A 21,088-nucleotide genomic window follows, 5' to 3' on the forward strand; every position below is an offset into this window, starting at 1 on the left:
AGTCCCGCCTCGGGCTCCCTGCACGGAGCCTGCTTCTCCCTCTGCCTGTGTCTCTGCCTCTCTCCCTCCCTCTCTCTCTCTCTATCTCTGTGTGTGTCTCATGAATAAATAAATAAAATCTTTAGAAAAAACCACACATGACGCACAGCATAAGATGCTCGATGAGCATTGTTTTTCCAATGAAACTTTTAAACCCCGTGCCGAGGTGGGGAGGGGGCGGATCTCCGGGCCTGGTCCCCGAGCGGCGGCTGCTCCGGGCCGGCCCGGGTCACCGCGGGAGCAGCGCGCGCAGGCCCAGCGGCGCCGCGAGCAGGAGCGCGAGCTGGGGCGCGGGCGCGGCGCCGGAGGCGCGCAGGCAGGCGGCGTACGCGTCGAAGGCCACCTCGCGCAGCGCGCACACGTGGTCGGTGCGGCAGGCCTGCTCGCAGGCCGAGGGTTCGTAGCTGACCGAGTTGTAGACGTAGTAGCGCTGCAGCACGCTGGGGTCACTGGCGATGCGGCCCAGCGCCGTGTGCATGGAGCGGGCGCCTGCGTCGGGCACTCCGTAGGCCTGGGTCAGCCGGTACTCGAGCTCCCAGAGCGGGGTCCCCTGCGCGTTCGCCTGGCTCAGGTTCACAAAGTAGGTCACCATGTCCTGGAGGGAGGGCGCGGGGGAGGGCAGGCCGTGAGCAGCTGGCAGCTTTCACCCCCACAATCCCGCACCTCGCATTTGCCCCCAGATTCTTTACAGCTCCCACAATGCCGGCCTTCGGTTAGCATTTCCTACTTACCGGGCAGGCCCGCTATGCCGATTTGGTAACTGCCCTTATGACCCCCATTTCACAGATGGGCAAACTGAGGCCTAAGTGGTTAATTCATTTGTCCAGGGCCCTACAGGTGTTTAGTGGCAGGGGCGGGGTCTGGAATCCAGGTTGCTAACCCCGCGGCGGCCTCCGCATGTTCTGTCCCAGGTACCCAGAGAAGCTCAGTAAATATTTACAGAAGTAATGGATAAAAGCCACTTGAGGAAGCGGGATGGGGTGCCCGGCTGAAAGAGGTTGTGGAATTGTGGTTGAGGAGGGTTTGGGATCGCATGTATCTTCAGAACTAGAATCTGGAAAGGTTGATCTGTTCCCTGCTTTCCACTTAACCTTTGTGGACCCGCCTCAGGTCACTAGAAGTGGGGTAGGAAGAGCTGCCATGTATGGATGGCAGCTTCCCCGTAGGCACGTTACATTATTTTAGTGGGTCCTCTCCAAACCCTGTGAGGTACTGTTACTCCCGTTTTACAGATGAGTGGAGGCGGGAAGAGGTCAAAAATGTCATGAGTGGTGGAGCCAGGATTCAAACCCTCTGACTCCCTCCCTGAGAAGGATGTAGGGCATGTTGGGGGTGGGGGGCGTGGCGAGCCAGCCTGTGATTCCTCTGCTGAGGCCCTCTGAGTGCCCATGTGGACAACAGGCCACACTCTTGAAAGACATCAGACCTCTCCATGCACACTGACTCTAGAATCAAGGACCTGACCTGGCTTACCTCATCCAGTCCCTAGTTTTATTTATTTATTTTAAAGATTTTATTTATTTATTAAATAAATAAGACAGACACACAGAGAGAGGATAGAGACACAGGCAGAGGGAGGAGAAGCAGGCTCCTGCTGTAGGGAGCCCCGTGTGGGACTCGATCCCAGGTCTCCAGGATCATACCCTGGGCTGAAGGCGGCGCCAAACCGCTGAGCCACTGGGGCTGCCCCAGTCCCTAGTTTTAAATGTCCTCCCTCAACAACCGGATTAAACCTCTACACCCACCTCTTCCTGGGCATCCAGCTGGAATACCCAGCTGCCTCCTCAGCTCAGACATTTTCACTAAGACACCATTTAGACCTTCCAAAGTAAACAGGTCCCAAACCAGACTTCTGATCCTCCTTCTGAAACCTGCTCCCCCCACAGTGATCCCATTTCAGTAAAGGGTGGCTTCACCCGTCCAGGCACCGAGGCCAAAGCCTTGACTCCTCTCTTTCTCTCACACCCTCATCCAGCCACCAGCAAATCCTGTCTTCGCCGCCTTCAGCCTACATGCAGAATCTGAGGCATCTCATTGCCCCACTGCCACACCCTGGCCCACACCACCGTCTCCTCTCAGTGGTTATTGTGGGGTCACCCCCTAACTCATCATCACCCCCGTTTCTGCCTTTGCCCCCTACAGCCTGTTCTCTGCATAGCAGACAGGGTGATTTTGTAAAATTCTAAGCCAGAATATTTGCCCCAAACCCTCCAGATCCAGAGTCCTAATCATGACTGACAGGATCTCGTCCCTCCACTCTCCCTTTGGGGCCTTCCTCTGCAGCCACAGACCTTGCTCTTCCCTGACACACCACGCATGTTCCCACCCAGGGCCTCTGACTTGCTCTTTCCTCTGCCTTCCCCAGATCCTCACCTGGTTCCCACCCTCAATTTACTCAGAATTCAAATGTCACCCGATTGGTGGCACTCCAGTCCCACTGACCTCACAGCATGCACGTGCATGTGCCACACACCCGACAACAAGCCGGCTTGCCTCCTCACTCTGCTTTGTCCTTAGTGCTTCTTTCCATGCCATGCTTAACTTTCCTTTATTATTTATTGTGTGCCTCCCGTAAGAATGTCAGCTGTGGGAAAGCTGTTCACTTATCTATCTCCTGAGCCCAACCTAACTCATGGTAGATGCTTATAGCACATTTTGTTGAAAAAGTTACAGAATGCTATTTCTTTGCCATTTCAACAATCACAAGCCGTTCCCAGGAGATGAGGGATTGCTTGATGAGTTAGGAGCCTGCTTTGGCTGAGGCCTAGTCGGTGCAGGCATGAGGTCATACTGTGGGAGGTCTTGAATACCAGGCCAAAGAGATCCAGCTTATCTGTGGGCACTGCGGAGCCACTGAAAGTTTTTGAGCAGGAGAGAGACAAGTGCTTTAAAAAGATTAGTGCCTTCTGCAGTATGGAGTAGATGAGCTATGACAGGGCAGGGCTAGAGGTAGGAAGGCCATGTAGGAGGCTGTGATCTGCGGTGAAGGGAGATCTGGGGACCAAGAATTGACCTGACTTGGTTGCAGAATTTGGAGTGGCTCAAGGGTTCTAAACCCAAATTCTAGAGGAAGTGGATCAGCTGGAAGGAGTTAGGCAAGACAGTAATACATTTGGTTCCTCCCCATCCTCCCGCTCTGGCCCCAGCAGACCCAGGGCCCCTCACCTGCAGGCTCAGTGTGGCTCGGTCGTATTCAAATACCCGAATGCTTGGATTGTTGGCCCCGTTGACCACGCCAGGTAAGGTGGTTTTCCAGGGGGTGACTCCAGGTGTAAGGAACATGACACTGATGGGGGCACCTTTCAGGAGAGAGATAGCAGGTCTGAGAGCCTGGCAAGAGTGGGAGGGGGTGGGCTGGCAGCTGTCCTCCTCATCTAGTACCTGCATCATCATAGAACATCCGGAAGCTATCGGTGTGCTGGTGCCCGAAGAACTGCCCTGCGATGACTCGATGGTGCTTCCCGACCACCTTCAGGTATTCCTCATTGAAGCTCTTCCAGAACCACGCTTTGTTCCGCTTCTTCTCAAAGAATCCCGGGGGCACGTGGCCGACAATGTACACCTGCAAGGACAGGGTGGCCCCGGGGGGCTCAGGGATGCTCAAAGCTACCCCCAGCCCACTCCCGGGGCAGATTCCAGCACTGAGTACCCAGCCATGGCTTTCCCCCATGTGGTTCCCACCTCTGTACTTTTGCCCGTGCTGAGCCTGCCACCTGGGGTATCCTGCTCTTTTTCACAGGCTGTGGCAAGGACAGAAGAAGCCCCCTCCCGGGGCCAGGCTGATGAAGGACCCTCCGTGAGCTAGGCACCTCGTGCGAGAGGCTGAGGTCGAACAGGGGTGGGAGACGTGTTCAGAGTCCACCCCAGAGAGGTAGCAGGTGGAGGCAGGAGCCTTACCATCTCCTTAGCTCGGGATGCGTTGGTCAGCACCTCATCCAGCCACTGGAACTGCTGGCCGGGGTCCACCATGCCAGCTGTCTGCTCGTTGTTGCTGTAGTACAGATTGGTGTTGAGGACCACGACTCGCCCAGCGCCACTCAGTCCTGGCAACTTCTCGGAATAGAAGGCTCCTAAGGTGTCACAGCCAGAGAGCATCTGAAGGGCCAGCCCCCTGCCTCTGATGAGACACGCTTCTGTGTCCCTCCCCGTCACTCCCACCTCCTCCCGATCTTGCATCCCCCCTTCCCATCGTCCCCATGGGAGGGGCATGTGAGCAAGACCAGGGGCTCTGGAGGCCCGCTGCCTAGGCTCAAGTCCTGACTCTAGCACTTATTAGCTGTGCAGCTTGAGAAAATCTTTACTTCATCTCTCTGGGCTTTGGTTTCTTCCTTTCTATAATGTACATGACAATAAGATGCATTTGCCCCTGCAGATCCACCATCAACCCTGTTCACTCAACTCTCTGTGGACTAAATCAGCAGGCCTCTGGGCGGGTTTGACCAGTGGGGACTGAGGACAGGGAAGAGAGTAGGCCAGGGTCACCTTGGGCTGGTTGTGTCTCTGGATCAGTGGTTCTCAGCCACTGATTTTGTCCCCCAAGGAATATTCGGCAGTGTCTGGAGACATCTTTGTATTGGCAATGGAAGGTGTTACTCGTATCCAGTGGTTACTCATATCTAGCATCCATGAATCCCCTAAGCATCCTACAATGCATAGGATGGCCCCCACAATGAATTATCTGGCCCAACATGTCCCTCAGGCCAAGGGTGGGAAACCCTGGCTGAACTGGAGGTGACTCCAGAAAGGCTGCCCCTTTCTTGTTTCCGTGAGGAGTTTTGGAATATGTTGAGAGTAGTGCCTGGCACCAGCAAATGCTCAATAAACATTCACTTATGATCCCCAGTGCCGTGGAGAGCATGGGCAGTAGAGTCAGCCCTGGATTCTGCTCTCAAGTAGGCCACCTCTAAGCTGGCTGACCTTGGCCAAGGGACTCAACATCTTCGAGCCTCTGTCTCCTTTTCTGTAAACTGGGGATAAAATCAGTACCTATTTCCTGGGGTCGTTGTGAAGACAATTTGACCAGACCCTGGCAGACAAGTAGGTGCTTCTAGTTGCAAATGGTGCTAGTACCTTGTTTGAAGAGAGCGATGGATTCCTTACTGAGCCAGGGTGTCCACAGTTCTGCTACCTGATTGTAGATGTTGTTGTTTCCTGATGGTAACTGATTTTTAGGGTGAAAGTCATGATTTCCCAAAGCAGCGTAGACTTTGGTATCTGGGAGGAAAAAGAGACATATAAATATATTTATGTGAAAGCGCTTGGGGGGAATTAGTACTTTTTGGTCTGCCACTGGCCATCAAGAACCAAGGGCCATAGCACAAATACAGAGACAGGCAGAGAACAACATTCAGTACAATCTGGCTCAACATTGCTCAGATCTGGGTAGGAAGAACAGTGAGTTCTCTGATTCCAGCTCCTAACCCCATTCCCAGAGGAAAGTTTCCCACTTGGAAGGAAACATCAGAGGATGAGAAGAAAGCTAGAAGACCTAAATGATCGTCATATCCCTGTGAGCCCCTGGGTAATGTGAGCTGCTTGTTCTTATCAATTCCAGGTCCATTTCCTGTTAAGGAAGGGGTCTGGTTCACTCTGGGAGCCCTAGGAGTTTCACACATTCGTGATTCAACAGGTGTTTATTGAACACCTCGTGGGTACCAATGCGTAGCCCCGGGAACCAGGCACCCAGTCCTAGTCCCAGGGACCTTGCTGGGCTATAGGGTTGACAGGTATTGAGTTAATAGAGGTGTGAGGGCTGTCACAAAAGCTGTCACAAAAAGGGAAGAGCCACTTGCTGTGGAAGTGTGCAATGGAGATGGAGGGGGCAGGGGTCAGAGTAGGAAGTGGCTTGTGGATGACCCCTCAGGGAGGGGAACCCATCAGAGTCACTTCCTCCTTGCCAGGGACCTCATTCCTGCTTTTATTTTACGTCTATGTCTGGCAAGTAGTAGTTGCTCAATAAATATTGGACAATTAACCAAAAAGTCCTCTGAGCTCAGGGCAGGGTTGTGCCCTTTCATGAGCTTGGCATTCCCCAGGGAGTGACCTTGAACCAATGAGGGAGACTGGAGCCTCTAATTCCCACTTGAGAAGTTTTCACAAACTTTTTGCCCCGCGGAGCCTACAAGATCTGGGAGTGCTGAAAGCTCTGCAGAAGGAGGAGGTTGTAACATTCCCATCAGGAATCGTTGCAAACCCAGAAGCCATCTCCATAACGGCCCGGAAAAACCTCACCCCTTTTACATACATGCCACTAGCCGGTAGCCCTTAAGAATCCATTTAGAGCAGCCCGGGTGGCTCAGCGGTTTAGCGCCACCTTCAGCCCAGGGCCTGATCCTGGAGACCCAGGATCGAGTCCCACGTCAGGCTCCCTGCAATGGAGCCTGCTTCTCCCTCTGCCTGTGTCTCTGCCTCTCTCTCTCTCTGTATGTCTCTCATGAATAAATAAATAAATCTTTTTAAAAAATAATTCATTTAGAGGGACACCTGGGCTGCTCAGTCAGTTAAGATTCAGACTGGATTCAGTTCAGGTCATGATCTTGGGGTCATGCTCAGCAAGGAGTCTGCTTGAGATTCTCTTTCTCTCCCCCCATGCTAAAATATAAATAAATCTTGAAAAAAAAAAAGAATCCATTTAGAAAAAACACAAACCCCTGGAATTCCAAGGACAGATGAGAAGAGAAAGAAGCTCTCCCCTTTTATTGCTGCTGCTTTGTGCTGGGCATGGTGAGAAGCCACCGTACACGCAGAAGCACAACCTGGCATCTAGCTCACAGCCAAGTTCCTTTGATAGCTCCCTCACAGTAGACCCTCAGTAAATACTTGTTGGCTAAATGAGTGAGTGGATTGCTTTACTGAATCCTAACAACAACGTTCGGGATGGGTACCATTATTTTCCTCCTTCTGCGCAGACAGAAAATGGAATCTCTGGGGCATGGCCCCCCTGGAACTGACAAGCCTGAGTCGGGAGCAGGCTCGGTTTGCCTAGTGCACCTGTGCACACCACTCAGCCGTGCTGGAGCAGATGGGCCAGCGCTCACAGTGACTCTGATGGGAAATGCAGGTAGTAGGCACACGGCAGGAAGATCACATGACACATGACGTGGACCCTAGATATCAACTTCCAGTCCCTTTCTCCTCTCTAACAATTTGCTTTGACTTCTCTGTGATTCGGCTTATTTATAAAATGGAGAGTGTTCTGCATGGCCTGTGTTGCTATAACTCTCAAATAAGATAATATGTTCTTATTTTAACGTCCCTGCAGGTGGACTGTGACTTACCCCTGAGGCCAGGAGAGAGCGCCGTCATATCTTAACAAGCATGTTTTTCTGAGCAATACCTAAAATTATGATGCATGTTGTGGTTGATGGCATGTTGGATATTAGGAAATTCAGTAAAAATGTGCACATGTGTAATAAACTAGAGGATCTTCTAATTGACATCTGGGTGGGAACTCATAGTAATGAGCATGTAAAGCATTTTCTTGTCCACTATTTCCCTTCTATTCCGGAAGCTCATGTGGAGCAGAGGAAGGAGTGCTCAGAGTTGGATCTGAGTTTGAATCCCTCCCTAGAAACTGACTAGATTTGAGTCCCAGGTGCCTTAGCTACACATCCAGACAATTCTGCATGAAATGATTCACGTCCAGGGAAGGAGGTGGCAGAGAGAAGGTTGCCTCAAGGACAGATGTGGGATGGTGACAGCAGAGCAGGGCCCCTCCTACAGCGGCAGCGGGAGTCATGGATAAGAGTGGTGCTCAAACCAGGATTTGTGTCGCTGCCCTTGGCACGTGACTTTGACCAGTTTACTTGACTCCCAGGGCTCACATCTCACCAGTAAAATTGAAATCCTAATAGCACTTCTCTCCAGGAGCATCACGACAATGAAGGAGCCACAGCATATAATATTTTGAGAACAGTGCCTGCCACTTAGCACTCAGTACATACACACATGTAGTTACTGCTGCAGTGATGACTTATTATCATTAATCTATATCTGGGTCCTGGGAATCCGGGAGTAAGACCTTTAGAGGATGCAGTGGTGCCCCAACTCAGAGGAGGTAGGGCTGGGGGCTAACGGGCTGCTCTGACCGGCCCCCAACTGGCAGCCTAAGAGACTGAGTCAGTTCCCAGCACCCTGTGTTTGGCCCAGTCTGCTTAAAAACATTTTGGGGGGCCTTTTGATGGGGCATGCAGATCCCGCTCTCCTTGTCAGGTCCCATGGGACTGCCTCCCTCATCACCCACAGGCTTTGCCTGCTTTCCTGGGCCCTGGAGACCTTGGGAGCGCCAAGAACAGCACCTTGGCTGGAAAGGAGCATCTCCCAGAGGCCCCAGGAGCCGGGGTGGTTTGAGGGCGGTGAGTGGGAGCCCCGGGAGCAGAGCAGGACACAGGGCTATGTGCGTGAGTCCCTGTGAGACCCAGCAGGCCACCGCGCCTCCATGCAGCTGCAGGTGCTCTGGGAAGGGCTGTGAGCCCGTGTAAAACAGGCTGGGGCAGAGGGCAGTGAAGGTCAGACGCTCCCCTTAGTAGGAATCTGCGTGTAAACACAGGCCGGGGATGGCTCGTGTTCCTCGCAGGGTTGTCCAAAGCGGAGGAACCATCGATCGCTGTGAGGAGCCTGGCCTGGGGCCTGGCCAGCAGCCAGCATGGTCAGTGGTTGAAGGTTCTTTCCCCACATCTTACCGCTGTGGCTGCTCCACCTTCTGGAAAGGCTGGGGTTGGGGGGGGAGGGTGAAGGGGGAGCACGAGGGCAGGGTCTTACCTGGAAAGACCTCTCTGATGAGCCTGGTCAGGCGCCCCATAATTCTCAGCACGGCTGCTTCTCCCAGCCTCTCGTTGGCCACATGAGGGGTGTTATCACTGCAAAACACCACCGAGCCAGTTTGGTGTGGGCAGCTCAGGAAGGGGCACAAGACAGGAAAGGGGCAGCTCAGCCATGAGAAATGGGCTGTGGAACTGCCCCTCAGACACCCCGTGTGAGGCAAGGGCTGGCCTGGAGGCAGGGGTCACGCAGGACAGAGTTCAAACCTGGGCTCTGCCGTTGACCTGCTGTGGGTCCCTGGGCTGGCTACTTAATCTCTGAGCCTCGTGATCTGCAAAATAGTAGATCTGCAAAATAGATAATGGTACCTACTCCTAGAGTATTTGTGAGATTTTTAAAAAGGGCAAGGGGAGGATATTATACATATAAAATGTAGACTCGTGGAACCACTTTCTTCCTTGCAAAGAGCATATTTCCCAGGCAGCTATCCTATCTTGGGCTCAAATAAAACTCTTCTCCTTTCTCTTTAAAAAACAAATAAAAATAAAGTAAAATAAAAGAATAGTAGCTGCTAGGTTGCAATTAATATTATGTAAAGAGGGAAGCTTGGGGGTTCTAGTCCCATTGGCAAACCCCCAGGGACCTTGGGGTGGAGGAGCCATCTCTGAGTCCTGCTCTGTACCCCAAGGGTCCTAAGGAGTTTGGAACTGGCTTCAGAGCTTAGAGTTCATCCTACTCTATGGACAGATCCAGGACCTGCCCCAGGACCATTTAATCCCCTGTTTGGCCCTAAATTCCTGCCTCCAACTCAGAAATGCACAACAACGGGCACATGGATTGCTCAGTCACTTAAGCATCTGACTCTTGATCTCAGCTCAGGTCTTGATCTTAGGGTCATGAGTTCAAGTCCCACATTGGGCTTTAAAAAATTGCACAGCAAGGGCAGGGAGCAGGGGAGGAGTAAGTAAGAGGAAAGGTGAAGTGTGGGATGGGTAGGAGCCCCAACAATCTAAAGTCTGAGGACCCAATGGGGTGAAGCAGCTGCTGCCTCGATAGCCCCCACAGAAGTTAATTAGCATAGTAGTACTGATACTGTTACTAGCAGCTCACCCTGGCTTGCTTTGTGCAGGGATGTGTTGTACCTACATCTCCTAATTAGTTATCCATGATAGCCCCCCAGCGTGGGTTCTATTGTTAGTCTTATTTGACAGATGAAGAAACAAGGCACAGAGAGATGGAGAATTCTGGGTAAGTTGTGGAACTAGAAAGTGGTGGAGGCTGGCTCGAGTCTGTGCTTACCCTCATTACACACTGCTCTGTCTGACACCCTCCCTAGGGCCGCAAGAGGCACCTATTCACTTTGGCCTCCCTAGGGACAGGCCAGCAGGTCCAAAGACAACAAAATTCACCACCTCCTCCCCTTTGTTTTCTAGTTTGGAGGATCTAATTCTTTCTTTTAGAAAACACTTCCAGTTTCTACAGCCTACCCCTAAGGGATTGCAACTCATCCAGAGAAGTTAAATTTTTAGGAATTGGGGGATCCCTGGGTGGTGCAGTGGTTTGGTGCCTGCCTTTGGCCCAGGGCTTGATCCTGGAGACCCGGGATCGAGTCCCACGTCGGGCTCTCGGTGCATGGAGCCTGCTTCTCCCTCTGCCTGTGTCTCTGCCTCCCTCTCTGACTATCATAAATAAATAAAAATTAAAAAAAAACTTTAGAAATTGAATTATAAAAGGTCCCAAAGGTCATCTCATTCAACATGATACACCTCCTCTACATGTCAGAGGTTTCTAGGAAACATGATGTTTCTGTGGAAGGATGTGAATATCCCAAAGCAGTCGCCTTTCCCAGAGGGATCATGACTTTCAGAGTGTTACGTGTTCCTCCCAGGGCCCCTCCTTGGAAAATCCAGAGGCTGCCGGAGCAAGATCCCTTTAGGAGGGAGAGTTCAGGGTCACAGCCTAAAGCTCACTCTCTTCTTACGCTGGTTCCTGAGCTGCCCAGGCCCCTCCTGAGACACTGTCACATTTCTGAAGTGTCCAGCCTTGCAGCCTCCCACTGCTGACCACAGGGTCCATCTGAGGGTCATTCCCGGTCACTCCTACACCACATCGGCGGACAGCTGGGGGCAGGATGGGTTTGATCCTGTCCTGTGCAAGTGTCCATGGAGGCTGGACGAGGGAGCAGGAAGTCAGAGCGCCTGCCAACCTTCCCCCCTAGCTCCCTGGTTGCCACTTCCTGTGAGAAGTCCTCCCCCAACTGGCCGGATGGAGTCAGGTACCCTGGAAAAGCTCCCACACCCCCAGTGCCCCCCTCTTTCCTGGCAGGGATATGATGGTCCATGCGTTTGTCTGTTACGCCCACAAGACCGGGAGCTCCAGGTTTCTTTCATCTCAGCTCCCCAGTGTCTACCCAGGGCTGAGAACCAGACAGGCCACCTGCCAAGGGAGGGAGAAAGGAGCCGGGACCATGAGTGACAAGGACAGCCAGTTCTGAGGGAAGCTGGAGGACTCACAGCAGCATCCTTGGAGGAGGAGCAGAAATGGAGTCTGGCTGAGTAGAAATCACCCCACAAGCTATCCTCAGCAGAGCAGTCCTCTGACTGGTGAGAACCCCCAGGGCCAGGGCAGCCAGAACACTTGGTCGCAAAGCCAGGACCACTTTCAGCCCCCCTCCCTTCTTCCCTCCCTTCATGTGGATCTCTAGGGCTTAGAGTCCCTAAACCCTGGTGGGAATGACCCCAGTATTCATTCCCCTGACTTAAAATCTAGGAGTTCTCGGGGCACCTGGGTGGCACAGTCTGTTAAGCCTCTGATTCTTTTTTTTTTTTTTAAGATTTTATTTATTTATTCATGATAGACACACAGAGAGAAAGAGAAGCAGAGACACAGGCAGAGGGAGAAGCAGGCTACATGCCGGGAGCCCAATGTGGGACTCGATCCCGGGACTCCAGGATCGTGCCCTGGGCCAATGGCAGGCGCTAAACCGCTGAGCCACCCAGAGATCCCCGAGCCTCTGATTCTTGACTTCAGCTCAGGTCATGACCTTAGTGTCAGGGGATCAAGCCTCAGTGTGGGACTCCACCCCGGCTGGGAATCTGCTGGGGATTTTCTCTCTCCCTCTCCCTCTGCCCCTCCCCCTACTTGCGCTCTCTCTCCCCCTCTCAAATAAATAAATAAATCTTTAAAAAAATAAAATAAAAGCCAGAAGCTCTCCAGATACCAGATGCGCCATGACTGCATCCCCAGCCTCAGAGAGAGGTGCGTTCTGCTAAGGCTAGAAGACACAGAGTCAAGGGCACAGGCTGTGGGGCCAGCCAGGTCCACTGTCCCTTGGGCAGGTTGTGCCCCTGGAGCCTCATGTGTATCCTCTCTGAATCGGGAGTAAGGGGGACAGGGTGGGGAGGGTGCCAGGCCAGCAGGTAGCACACAGCAGTGGCCCGGTGAACTATAGCCCTTGTGACTGCTCTCACCCAGTCCAGAGGATGAAGTCTGGCTCCGGCTCAATCTCTTTCATGGCGTAGATGGAGGAGTTGATGAGGACCCAGGGGGAGTCACAGAGGTAGTCACCCCAGGGGCCTGCGTTGGGCACCGGTTGCGAGCCAGCCGATGGGCACACCTGGAGGGGGTCTTTGGATACCTTGTAGTCAGGGTCAAGGTGCAGGTCAGATATGTGCCAGAACTTCCCTGCAGGAGAAAGGAGACCCTTTTGGATACTGGTACCTACCTGAGTCTGGACGGGGAGGAAGCCCAGGAGGGGTCCTGGGCTGGGAGAAGAGCTGCAAATGTGAAAGGAAGTCTCCTCAGAAGCCAGGGTTCAGAGAGAAAGAGCCACAGGTCTGACCTTGCCCGGAGAAGGTACTGAGAGGAGCAGAGAAAAAGCTTGGCTCTGTTCCTGACCTGTGACCTTTGACCCTTTCCATTTCCCCACCTCAGGGGACCCAGCAGCACAGGGAATTGGAATTCATGACTCTCAAAAGAATCCTTTGGGGCTTCTAAGCAGAGTGCTTATTTGAAAGCAAAGTTTGAGGAGTGTCACCCTTAAGCACTCAAGCTCTGGAGCCACCTACAAGCTGTGTGACCTTGGGTGACTCGCTGCACCTCTCTGAGTCCAGAACTGGAGCCAGATCTTCTCAGGCTACAGGGAAATACATACAAAAATCTGACCTGGGAGAAGGTTTATAGCACCAATTGCATCGCAAGGTCTTGTGAATTAATACCAGCAAAGGCCTGGGGAACGTGTGTGGAGATGGAATTCAAGAGTGCTGGACAAGAAAAGGAGGAACACAACTTCAGATTGGGCTGAACTTCTTGGGTGTGTAGTGGCTAGCAATTCTGAGTGCAGCCGGGAGTGGTCCACTGAAACCTGGCCTTGCTTCCAACCGAGGGTGGCTAAAATGTCCAAAATCTTTCAGCGTGAGGAGTGCTTGCCTGGCTCAGTCTGAGGAACATGCAACTCTTGATCTCAGGGTTGTAAGTTCGAGCCCCATGTTGGATATAGACATTACTTAAAAATAAAATCTTAAAAAAACAAAAACAAAACCAAAAAAACTGGGATTCCTGGGTGATTCAGTGGTTGAGCGTCTGCCTTCGGCTCAGGTAATAATCCCGGGGTCCTGGGATCAAGTCTTGCATCGGGCTCCCCTCCCTTCAGGAAGCCTGCTTCTCCCTCTGCTTATGTCTCTGCCTCTTTCTCTGTGTCTCTCATCAATAAATAAATAAAATCTTTAAAAAAAAAATCTCTTGGTGTGATGGAGAGAAAGGAATCCAAACAAAGAAACAGTTCCCATGGGGTGGATTTGTCATCTGAACCCAAAACAGGGCCTTAGATAAGTAGTTACAACAATGCTTATTGAACAGGTTTAGGTGCTGCCCTAAATCCTGTGTTTTTGGCTAAGACAAGGGTGAGGCCTGGGACTTCCTCCCCGTCCATCATTGCTGTCACTTCCTCCTCCATTTCCTGTATCACTCAGTGTTGACAGTCATACCCCCAGCCCTGCCCCCAGCCCAGCAAATCCCTGCCTGGGCCTGGGAGTCTCAGCTTCCCAGGGTTGCCTTCAAGGTTGGAAAGCCGGGGCACCACCCAAGCCACAGGACAAGCAGCGTGGCTCTAGGAGAAGTGTGAAGGCAAAGTCCAGCCCCTGATCCTCTCTCCAAGACTTATCACCTCTCCTTATCTAAACCTGGTCCCAGGAAAGGATCAGAAGCTTATTTACATTAAGGTGCAAAAGACCGATTAAGTAAATCATGATCCCTCCCCAGGTCATTCATTACACAGTCACCACAGCCCTGAAGGTACAGTTGACCCTGGGACAATGCAGGTTAGAGGCACCAACCTCCATAGTCAAAAATCTGTGCATAACTTATGACTTCCCCAAAATGTAATAGTAATAGCCTACTGTTGACCAGAAGCCTTTACCGACAACATAAACAGCCGATTAACACATATTTTGTATATATATTATATGCTGTATTTGTACAATGAAGTAAGTTAGAGAAAAAATGTTACTAAGAAAAATCCTAAGAGAAAATACATTATAGTACTGGGTTTATCAAAAAATCTGTGTATTAGTGAACCTATGCAGTACAAGGTTGTGTCGTTCAAGGGTCAACTACATTGATCATTATCCCAATTTTGCAGATAAGGGAACTAAGGCTAAGATGTCAACCTTCTGAGATCACACGGTAGATGGTGGACGGCGTGTGGTTCTCAGTGTTCTCCCAGGAAGATGTGATTGCTAAGGGGGTAAAACCAGTGTCTTTCTTTTGTTATTATTATTATTTTTGCCCAATATGGGGCTTGAACTCATGACCCTGAGATCAAGAGTTGGATGTCTACCAATTGAGCCAGCCAGGGGCCCCAAACCGGTGCCTTTTTTTTTTTTGATGTGTCTTTGTAGACAGCCTATGCCTGCTTGTTTATTTTTTACCCAAACTGAGAGTCTTTGTTTATAATTGGGGGAATGAAAATTTGTCATACAAATTGTGATTAATATATGCTAAATTACTCCTACGGAGACAAAACCCCAAGCCAAAGAAACTAACTGCCCCATTTCAACTAGTAAATGGGCAGAGTTGGTGGGTTTTCCTGAGCCCCTGCACAGAAACTGAAAGGGGGCGCACCTGCTTCCAAGCCTGAGACCCGCTGGCCAGGTCGGATGCAGCGAGAGGCCCTTGGCCCTTCTCTCCGGAGTGTGGTGCCCTGGCTTCCTCCCAAGGCCATGCAGAGACCATTCATTCCCGGGCCTCAAGCAGACTCTTTTCTCAACTAATCGTAAAACAGTGAGCGGTTCTGCCCCTTTGATGTCAGCCCTCAAAAAACTCAGTGAATGTTGCTTCACTTCAGAAACTCCTTGTCTGCTGACAGGCTCACACGTCATCAGCTGGCAGGTTCCCTCTTCCCACAAGCTCCAGTCTAGTCGGAGCACAGAACTGAAACTCCTTCCAGCCTCCCCAGGAGTGACGTGTGTGCTCCATCTGCGTGTGCCCCAGAGGCCTGATTCCGGGAGAAGCTACGATAGTGGAAGGAATAGCACGGATTGCAGAGGCCTCCACCTCCTTGGGCTCTCTGGTGGCTTCATTATGGAGGTAGATCACACAGACCTCACACGGAGCAACTCAGCCCACTCATTCACCTCGCACAGCCTTTTGCCCGGTTCCTCTGCTGCCTAACCCAATCTTCCCCAGGTCAGTGATCCCAAGGCTGCTTTCTCCTCCTCATTCAGGCCTCAACTCAAAGGTCACCACCTCAGAGAAGCCTTCCTTGACAACTTCTTCTCCAGTCCCACCCCTCACCACCCATCTGGTCACTAGCTATCACCTCCTTCGCTTTTATTTTCTCCAGAGCGCTCTCACGTAATGAAATTATCTCACTGACTTGTTTATCATCCATCTACTTTGTCTACAGTGTCAGTGCCATGAGAGTGTGCATCCTGTCTTGTTCATTTGTGTCCTCGGCACCTAGAACAGTGCCTGGGGTGTGGAAGATGCTCTAACATGTATCCAATGAATGAGCGAGACTGTGGGGAGGATGAGGGGACTAATACACACTCAGAATGTGAGCTGGGTGCCCTTCACACGCTCATCTCATTTCATCCTCGCAGCCATTCTGTGAGGTAGGGTTCTTATGCCCATTTCACAGATGAGGAAACTGAGGTTCAAGCCCAGCCCTCTCTGACTCCAAAGCTGAGACACAATGTTGACTCAGCCTCCAGAAGATGGCCTTCATAAGACACACATGTTGCCATTAAACAGTGGGAGCCACAGGCTTCTATGGAATTAGTCACAGACTGTGAGGAATTAAGCTCAAAAACATCACGGAGAAGGAGGTGAATAGAAGGACCCTAAGGGAGGTGAGTTATCTGGTTTCCAATGCAGGCTCCTCGGTGTGTTGGCTGAGGATTCTGACAAGCTGGTTAGCCTTGCTGAGCCTATAGGTGCTTGACATCAGGCCCGCTTGTCTGCGAGCAGCAAATAAAATAATAAAGAGAAAGGGCTGGTGGAGGAGAATCCGGATACACCTGCTGTCCCTGGCAGCGACCCCTGGGGCCAGGAGAGACTGGGAAGGTGTGGGGAATCAGGCACCTCAGCACTTTACTCTTAGAACAGAGTTCCTCAGACTTCACTGGGCAGTTGCCTCACCTGGGGGTCCCACTAAACTGAAGAGTCTTTATATATCCATACTGCCTGAATCTTTTACAATAAGAAAGTATTCATGAGTTCCTTCAGTTTTAGGAAAAGCTGTATCAGTCTTAGCTGTCATTATTGTCCATTAACCATGGAGACTATGAATAAATTTGGTACCAATTACAGCAAGTGGTTGAGAGCACGGAATTCCAGCTCCATTGCCCACTAGCTGTGTGAGCATGAGCAGTTCTGTGCCTCAGTTTCCTCATCTGTAAAAGGGGGACTACAGCGCCTCCTACCTCTCAGGATCCATGTGAGGGTTAATTGAGATAGTGCCAAGGAGGAGATACTGCCGAGGCACTCAGCACTGTGAAACAGCAGGTACTCTGAATTTGATTGGGGGGGGGGGGTGTCCTGCAAGTCCCCCTTTCACCTTGGGAGGGAGATGGGATGAGGGGGGAGTGGCTGCAACCTTCCCCCTGTCACCCCAGAGTCCCCTTAGCTACTGTCCTCTGCAGATAAAGTGCAGATAAAGTGCAGGTATGCTTGCTCTCTGACGGGGTGTCTCCACCTTCTCCTGCACTTCAGGAAAGTCTCAGATTCGGAAAAAAACTTACAGGTGCTGTGGGATTCCTTTAAAATGTAATTTTGTTTTGGGGATCCCTGGGTGGCTCAGCGGTTTAGCACCTGCCTTTGGCCCAGGGCGCGATCCTGGGGTCCTGGGATCGAGTCCCACATCAGGCTACCGGCATGGAGCCTGCTTCTCCCTCCTCCTGTGTCTCTGCCTCTCTCTCTCTCTCTCTCTCTCTCTCTCTCTCTCTCTCTCTCTCTCATAAATAAATAAATAGATAAATAAATAAATCTTCTTAAAAATGTAATTTTGTTCTTAAAGTATAGTTAGATACATTCCAGAAAGTCTGGAGAAAAGAGGAAAAAATAGTCCCTATAAAACCCACCATCCCAGGAGGACCCTTCATGAGGCATAGTGTGTAAGGCAGCTGAGAACAGACTTGGTCCTGCCACTTCCTGTCTCTGGGGACTTGGGCAAGTGTTGTGAGTCCTCTGACTCTCATTTTCCTCATCTGCAAAATGGGTATAATGAGTATAATACCTGCTTTATAGGGACTATAAAAACCAAAGAAGGTTTTTCTTCTTTCATTTTACAAGTGGCTTTTGAATGAACAGTAGATGTCAAGCAACTGGCACCAGCCTGGGCCATCATAAATCTCAAAAAAAAAAAAAATGTTAGCTCTTCTTCACACTGACCTCCAGTGTTTCTTGGTTTATTTTGACAGCATCATTTTATAAACAAGGTGAGGTTGTACAGCCTGGGCTCATGTCCTGACTCAGACACTACATGTGTAACCTTGGGGTGGTTAGTTAATTTCTCAGCGACTTCGATAATCCCTGCTTGACAGGCTGTCGAGAGGGTATTATGTGAAAACTTCAGCAGTGCCTGGCACAAAACAAGTACTTAATAATTGTCACTATTGTTTTTGGTTTTGCTGAATCGCCTTGAAACTTTTCCACCGGGTGGTTTTACCACAATCCATTCAGCTATTCCATTATTGCTGTCAGGATTTTTCACTACCATAAACAACGCTACAATGAACGTCTTAGTGCATTTGTGGGGAGGGGGATCCTTTCTAACCACTAGGACTCTGGGGTGGCCTCTGGGGCTGCCCGCCCACTGGTGTTTGGATTTCCAAGCAAGCATATTGAAAGTGAAGGACGGAGAGAGTGGGAGATGCTTCCAACCATTTCTGTTCTCCAGTCAGGCTGGCAGGGCCCCCAGGTCCCCAGGGAGTGGCTAGGGTCTGCCTCCTGGATGGAAGGAGGACTGCCACTCAGCCTTCTCCCAGGCAAGTTGCCCTCATAGGGAATGGCACAATCGCAGGGCTTGTCCCCATGATATTTCCGCATTTGGGTCACAGCATTTGGAGCCTAGTCCCTCTCTGGCAATTTGCTCTGGTCTCCTGGCCCCAGGCCCTGGCGCTCCACCTCGCTGGCCTCTGAGATGCCCAGCCATGCATGCAGAGCACTTGGCTAGGGCTCCCAGCTACTCCTGGGCAGTGTTCAAGGGTGTGCACTGACCGAGGCAGCCCCTAGAGGCCACCAGCCCTTCAGGCTCCAGCCTGAGAGAACTGAGCCCCACAGAACAAGCAACCAGCAGAGCCCTGAGCCTTTCCCTCCCTCTTTCATCCTTGTTTCTGCCGCTACAGAAAGCGTGTTGGGTCACCTGTAAGGTCCCATCCCAGAACTCCAGGAAAGGACAACCTAGGATCCTAAGGAGAATCACAGGTCCAGCCTGCCCACTGACACGTCTTCCACCACAGGGAAATCTAACAGGCATCTCCAACTGGACACATCCCTGATCAAACCGCCATCCTCTCCTCCTGCGCCTCTCCAATGACAGTTCTGTCCTCCCAGCTACTGAGACAGAACCCTGGATTCACCCTGGAGTCCTCCTGTCACCCCCACCATCTGCCAGCAAGTCCTGTCCAGAATCAGACCGTCTCCAGCCAGTGCTGCTCCTACCGTCCTGGTGAGCCTCCATCTCCTCTTGCTGGAGGATGACAAGAGCCGGGAGGTCTGGCTTGCTGGAGGATGACAACAGCCTTGGGTCTGGCTGTTTCTCCTTTCCTGAGGTGAACAACCCCCACCCCCCCACCCTCCCCAGTGCGCCCAGCGCTGAGGGAGTGCCCAGGTCACCGAACTTCACGTGCTAAAAGGAGGCAAATCTCAGGCACAATGAGATAATCTGGTCACCCTGCCTCTGTCCCACTACGGTCTCTTCTCAGTGCAAAGCCCCTGGCACCTTTAAGCTTACAGGAGTCAGATCACCCCATAGCTCTGCCTAAAACCCTCCAATGATGTCCCATCCCACCCTGAGTCCTCACGCTATCTACATGTTTATATGTGAGCTGGTGCCAGCCCTGAGCCCCACTCCCGTGGTCCCCGACTTCATCTCTGCCACCCACCTTGCCTACCCTGCTCCAGCCACTCTGGCCCCGGGCTCATCCTCACGTGCACCCCCAGAGTGTCAGACGCAGGGCCTGTGTGCTTTCTATGCTCTCTTGCTGGGAATGATCTCCTGGATGTCCATACAGCTCCCTCCCTCACTGCCTCGGGTGTCTACTCAAATGGTACTCCCTGGCCACACCGTAAGTACCCCCAGCCCCACTCCCACCCCTTTATTCTGCTTTATTATTCTCCCTAATACTTATTACTCCTGGAATATCATCCATTTACTTGTTCATGTGTCTTTTGGTCTGTTTCTCCCTAGTTGAAGGAATGCCTCACAGGACTGGGGCTTTGATTCTTTTCTTTCCTGCTGCATTCCTGGCTCCTAGAATGCTGTGTGATATTCAGAAGGCCTGTAACCAATGTTTGTTGAATGATTTCACAAACCTGCCTGCCACCAACTACCTCTACCAGAGGGCTGGCTCTTACACATGAACTCTTAGCAAAGTCAGTATCCCTCGCCTGGTCAGTTCTGGCCTCCACTTAAAATCTTCAGGCTCCAGACACCTGGGTGGCTCAGTGGTTGAGCATCTGTCTTTGGCTCAGGTCATGATCCTGGGATCCCAGGATTGAGTCCCGCATCAGGCTTCCTGTGGGAAGCCTGCTTTTCCCTCTGCCTATGTCTCTGCCTCTCTGTGTGTGTCTCTCATGAATAAATAAATAAAATGTTAAAAAAAAAATATTTAGAGACACCTGGGTAGCTCAGCAGTTGAGTATCTGCCTTCGGCTCAGGGCATGATTCCGGGATCTGGGATCAAGTCCCACATCGGGCTCCTGGCAGGAAGCCTGCTTCTCCCTCTGCCTCTCTCTCTCTCTCTCTCTCTCTCTCTCTCTCTTTCTCTCTCTCTCTCTGTCTTTCATGAATAAATACATTTTAAAAAATCTTTAGGCTCAAAGAACACCCCCACCACTCACTAACTCTCTTCCTGACCTCCCTGCTTCCTGCCTTGCTATTTTTTTTTTCTGCCTTGCTATTTTTAAGCAGCATTCTTTGGGCAGCTTCCAGGAGCCACGGATCCCAAGTTCATAGTACAAAACGAAGGCACTTGCAGCACCTACCTGGTTCAGCTCTGGCAACTCCCCAGTGGGCCAGGAAAATTAGCAGCTTGAGCAGCCTCATCCTTGGGGCTCACTTTCTAATGGAGCCCCTGGATTCTCCAGGAACTGTGGATGACACTACAGGTTTCCTCTCTGGGTGCTTGTGGCCACGGGCCCAAGCAGAAGTTTCCGTCCTATTTCCCTGTGTGCCCAGTCATCCGACGCACTGCTTCCTCTGGCTTTTCCTCCTTTGCCTGGCAGGGTGTGAGCTGGGCTTGCCCAAGAAGATGCACCAGCCAGGCCTTTGAACTCTGAGGTAGAAAGCAGCACTTGTCCTGCCTGTTCCTCAGAGCACGTCTGTCCAGACAGCAACCAGATTCCCCCGGAAACTGGCCCAGCCCCAATCACTGAGCGGCAAAATAATCTACTTTCTTTTCTTTTCTTTTTTTTTTTTTTAATAATCTACTTTCCAATCTTTTACATTGCCCCACCCCGGCCCAACAAACAGACCTGGATGAGATTCGGGCCTTTGCCATCAAAGGAACTTACTGCTAGCTGGAGCTCCAGATGCTCTACCACATGCCAACCAAGACTAGGTCACACA

At 51.5% G+C, this 21,088-nt stretch overlaps 1 protein-coding gene across 2 annotated transcripts; it reads right to left on the reverse strand.

The window, feature by feature from the left end:
* Positions 1-143: 143 nt before the first annotated feature.
* SMPDL3B (sphingomyelin phosphodiesterase acid like 3B) lies at positions 144-20,844 on the reverse strand. Of its 2 annotated transcripts, XM_041768236.1 has the most exons (8): positions 20,506-20,844; positions 12,270-12,483; positions 8,800-8,897; positions 5,110-5,253; positions 3,937-4,109; positions 3,421-3,601; positions 3,205-3,338; positions 144-634 (listed from the first exon to the last, which is right to left on the reverse strand). In XM_041768236.1, the coding sequence occupies exons 1-8, from the start codon at positions 20,564-20,566 to the stop codon at positions 269-271; spliced, it is 1,371 nt and encodes a 456-aa protein (XP_041624170.1). In that variant the 5' UTR covers positions 20,567-20,844; the 3' UTR covers positions 144-268. The 2 variants fall into 2 exon arrangements, with proteins under 2 accessions (XP_041624170.1, XP_041624171.1); XM_041768237.1 differs by lacking the exons at positions 12,270-12,483; positions 20,506-20,844 and adding an exon at positions 12,524-12,622.
* Between the last annotated feature and the right edge of the window lie 244 nt (positions 20,845-21,088).

The sequence above is a fragment of the Vulpes lagopus genome, chromosome 8, assembly GCF_018345385.1.
Source record: "Vulpes lagopus strain Blue_001 chromosome 8, ASM1834538v1, whole genome shotgun sequence".
NCBI classification, from domain to species: Eukaryota; Metazoa; Chordata; class Mammalia; order Carnivora; family Canidae; genus Vulpes; species Vulpes lagopus.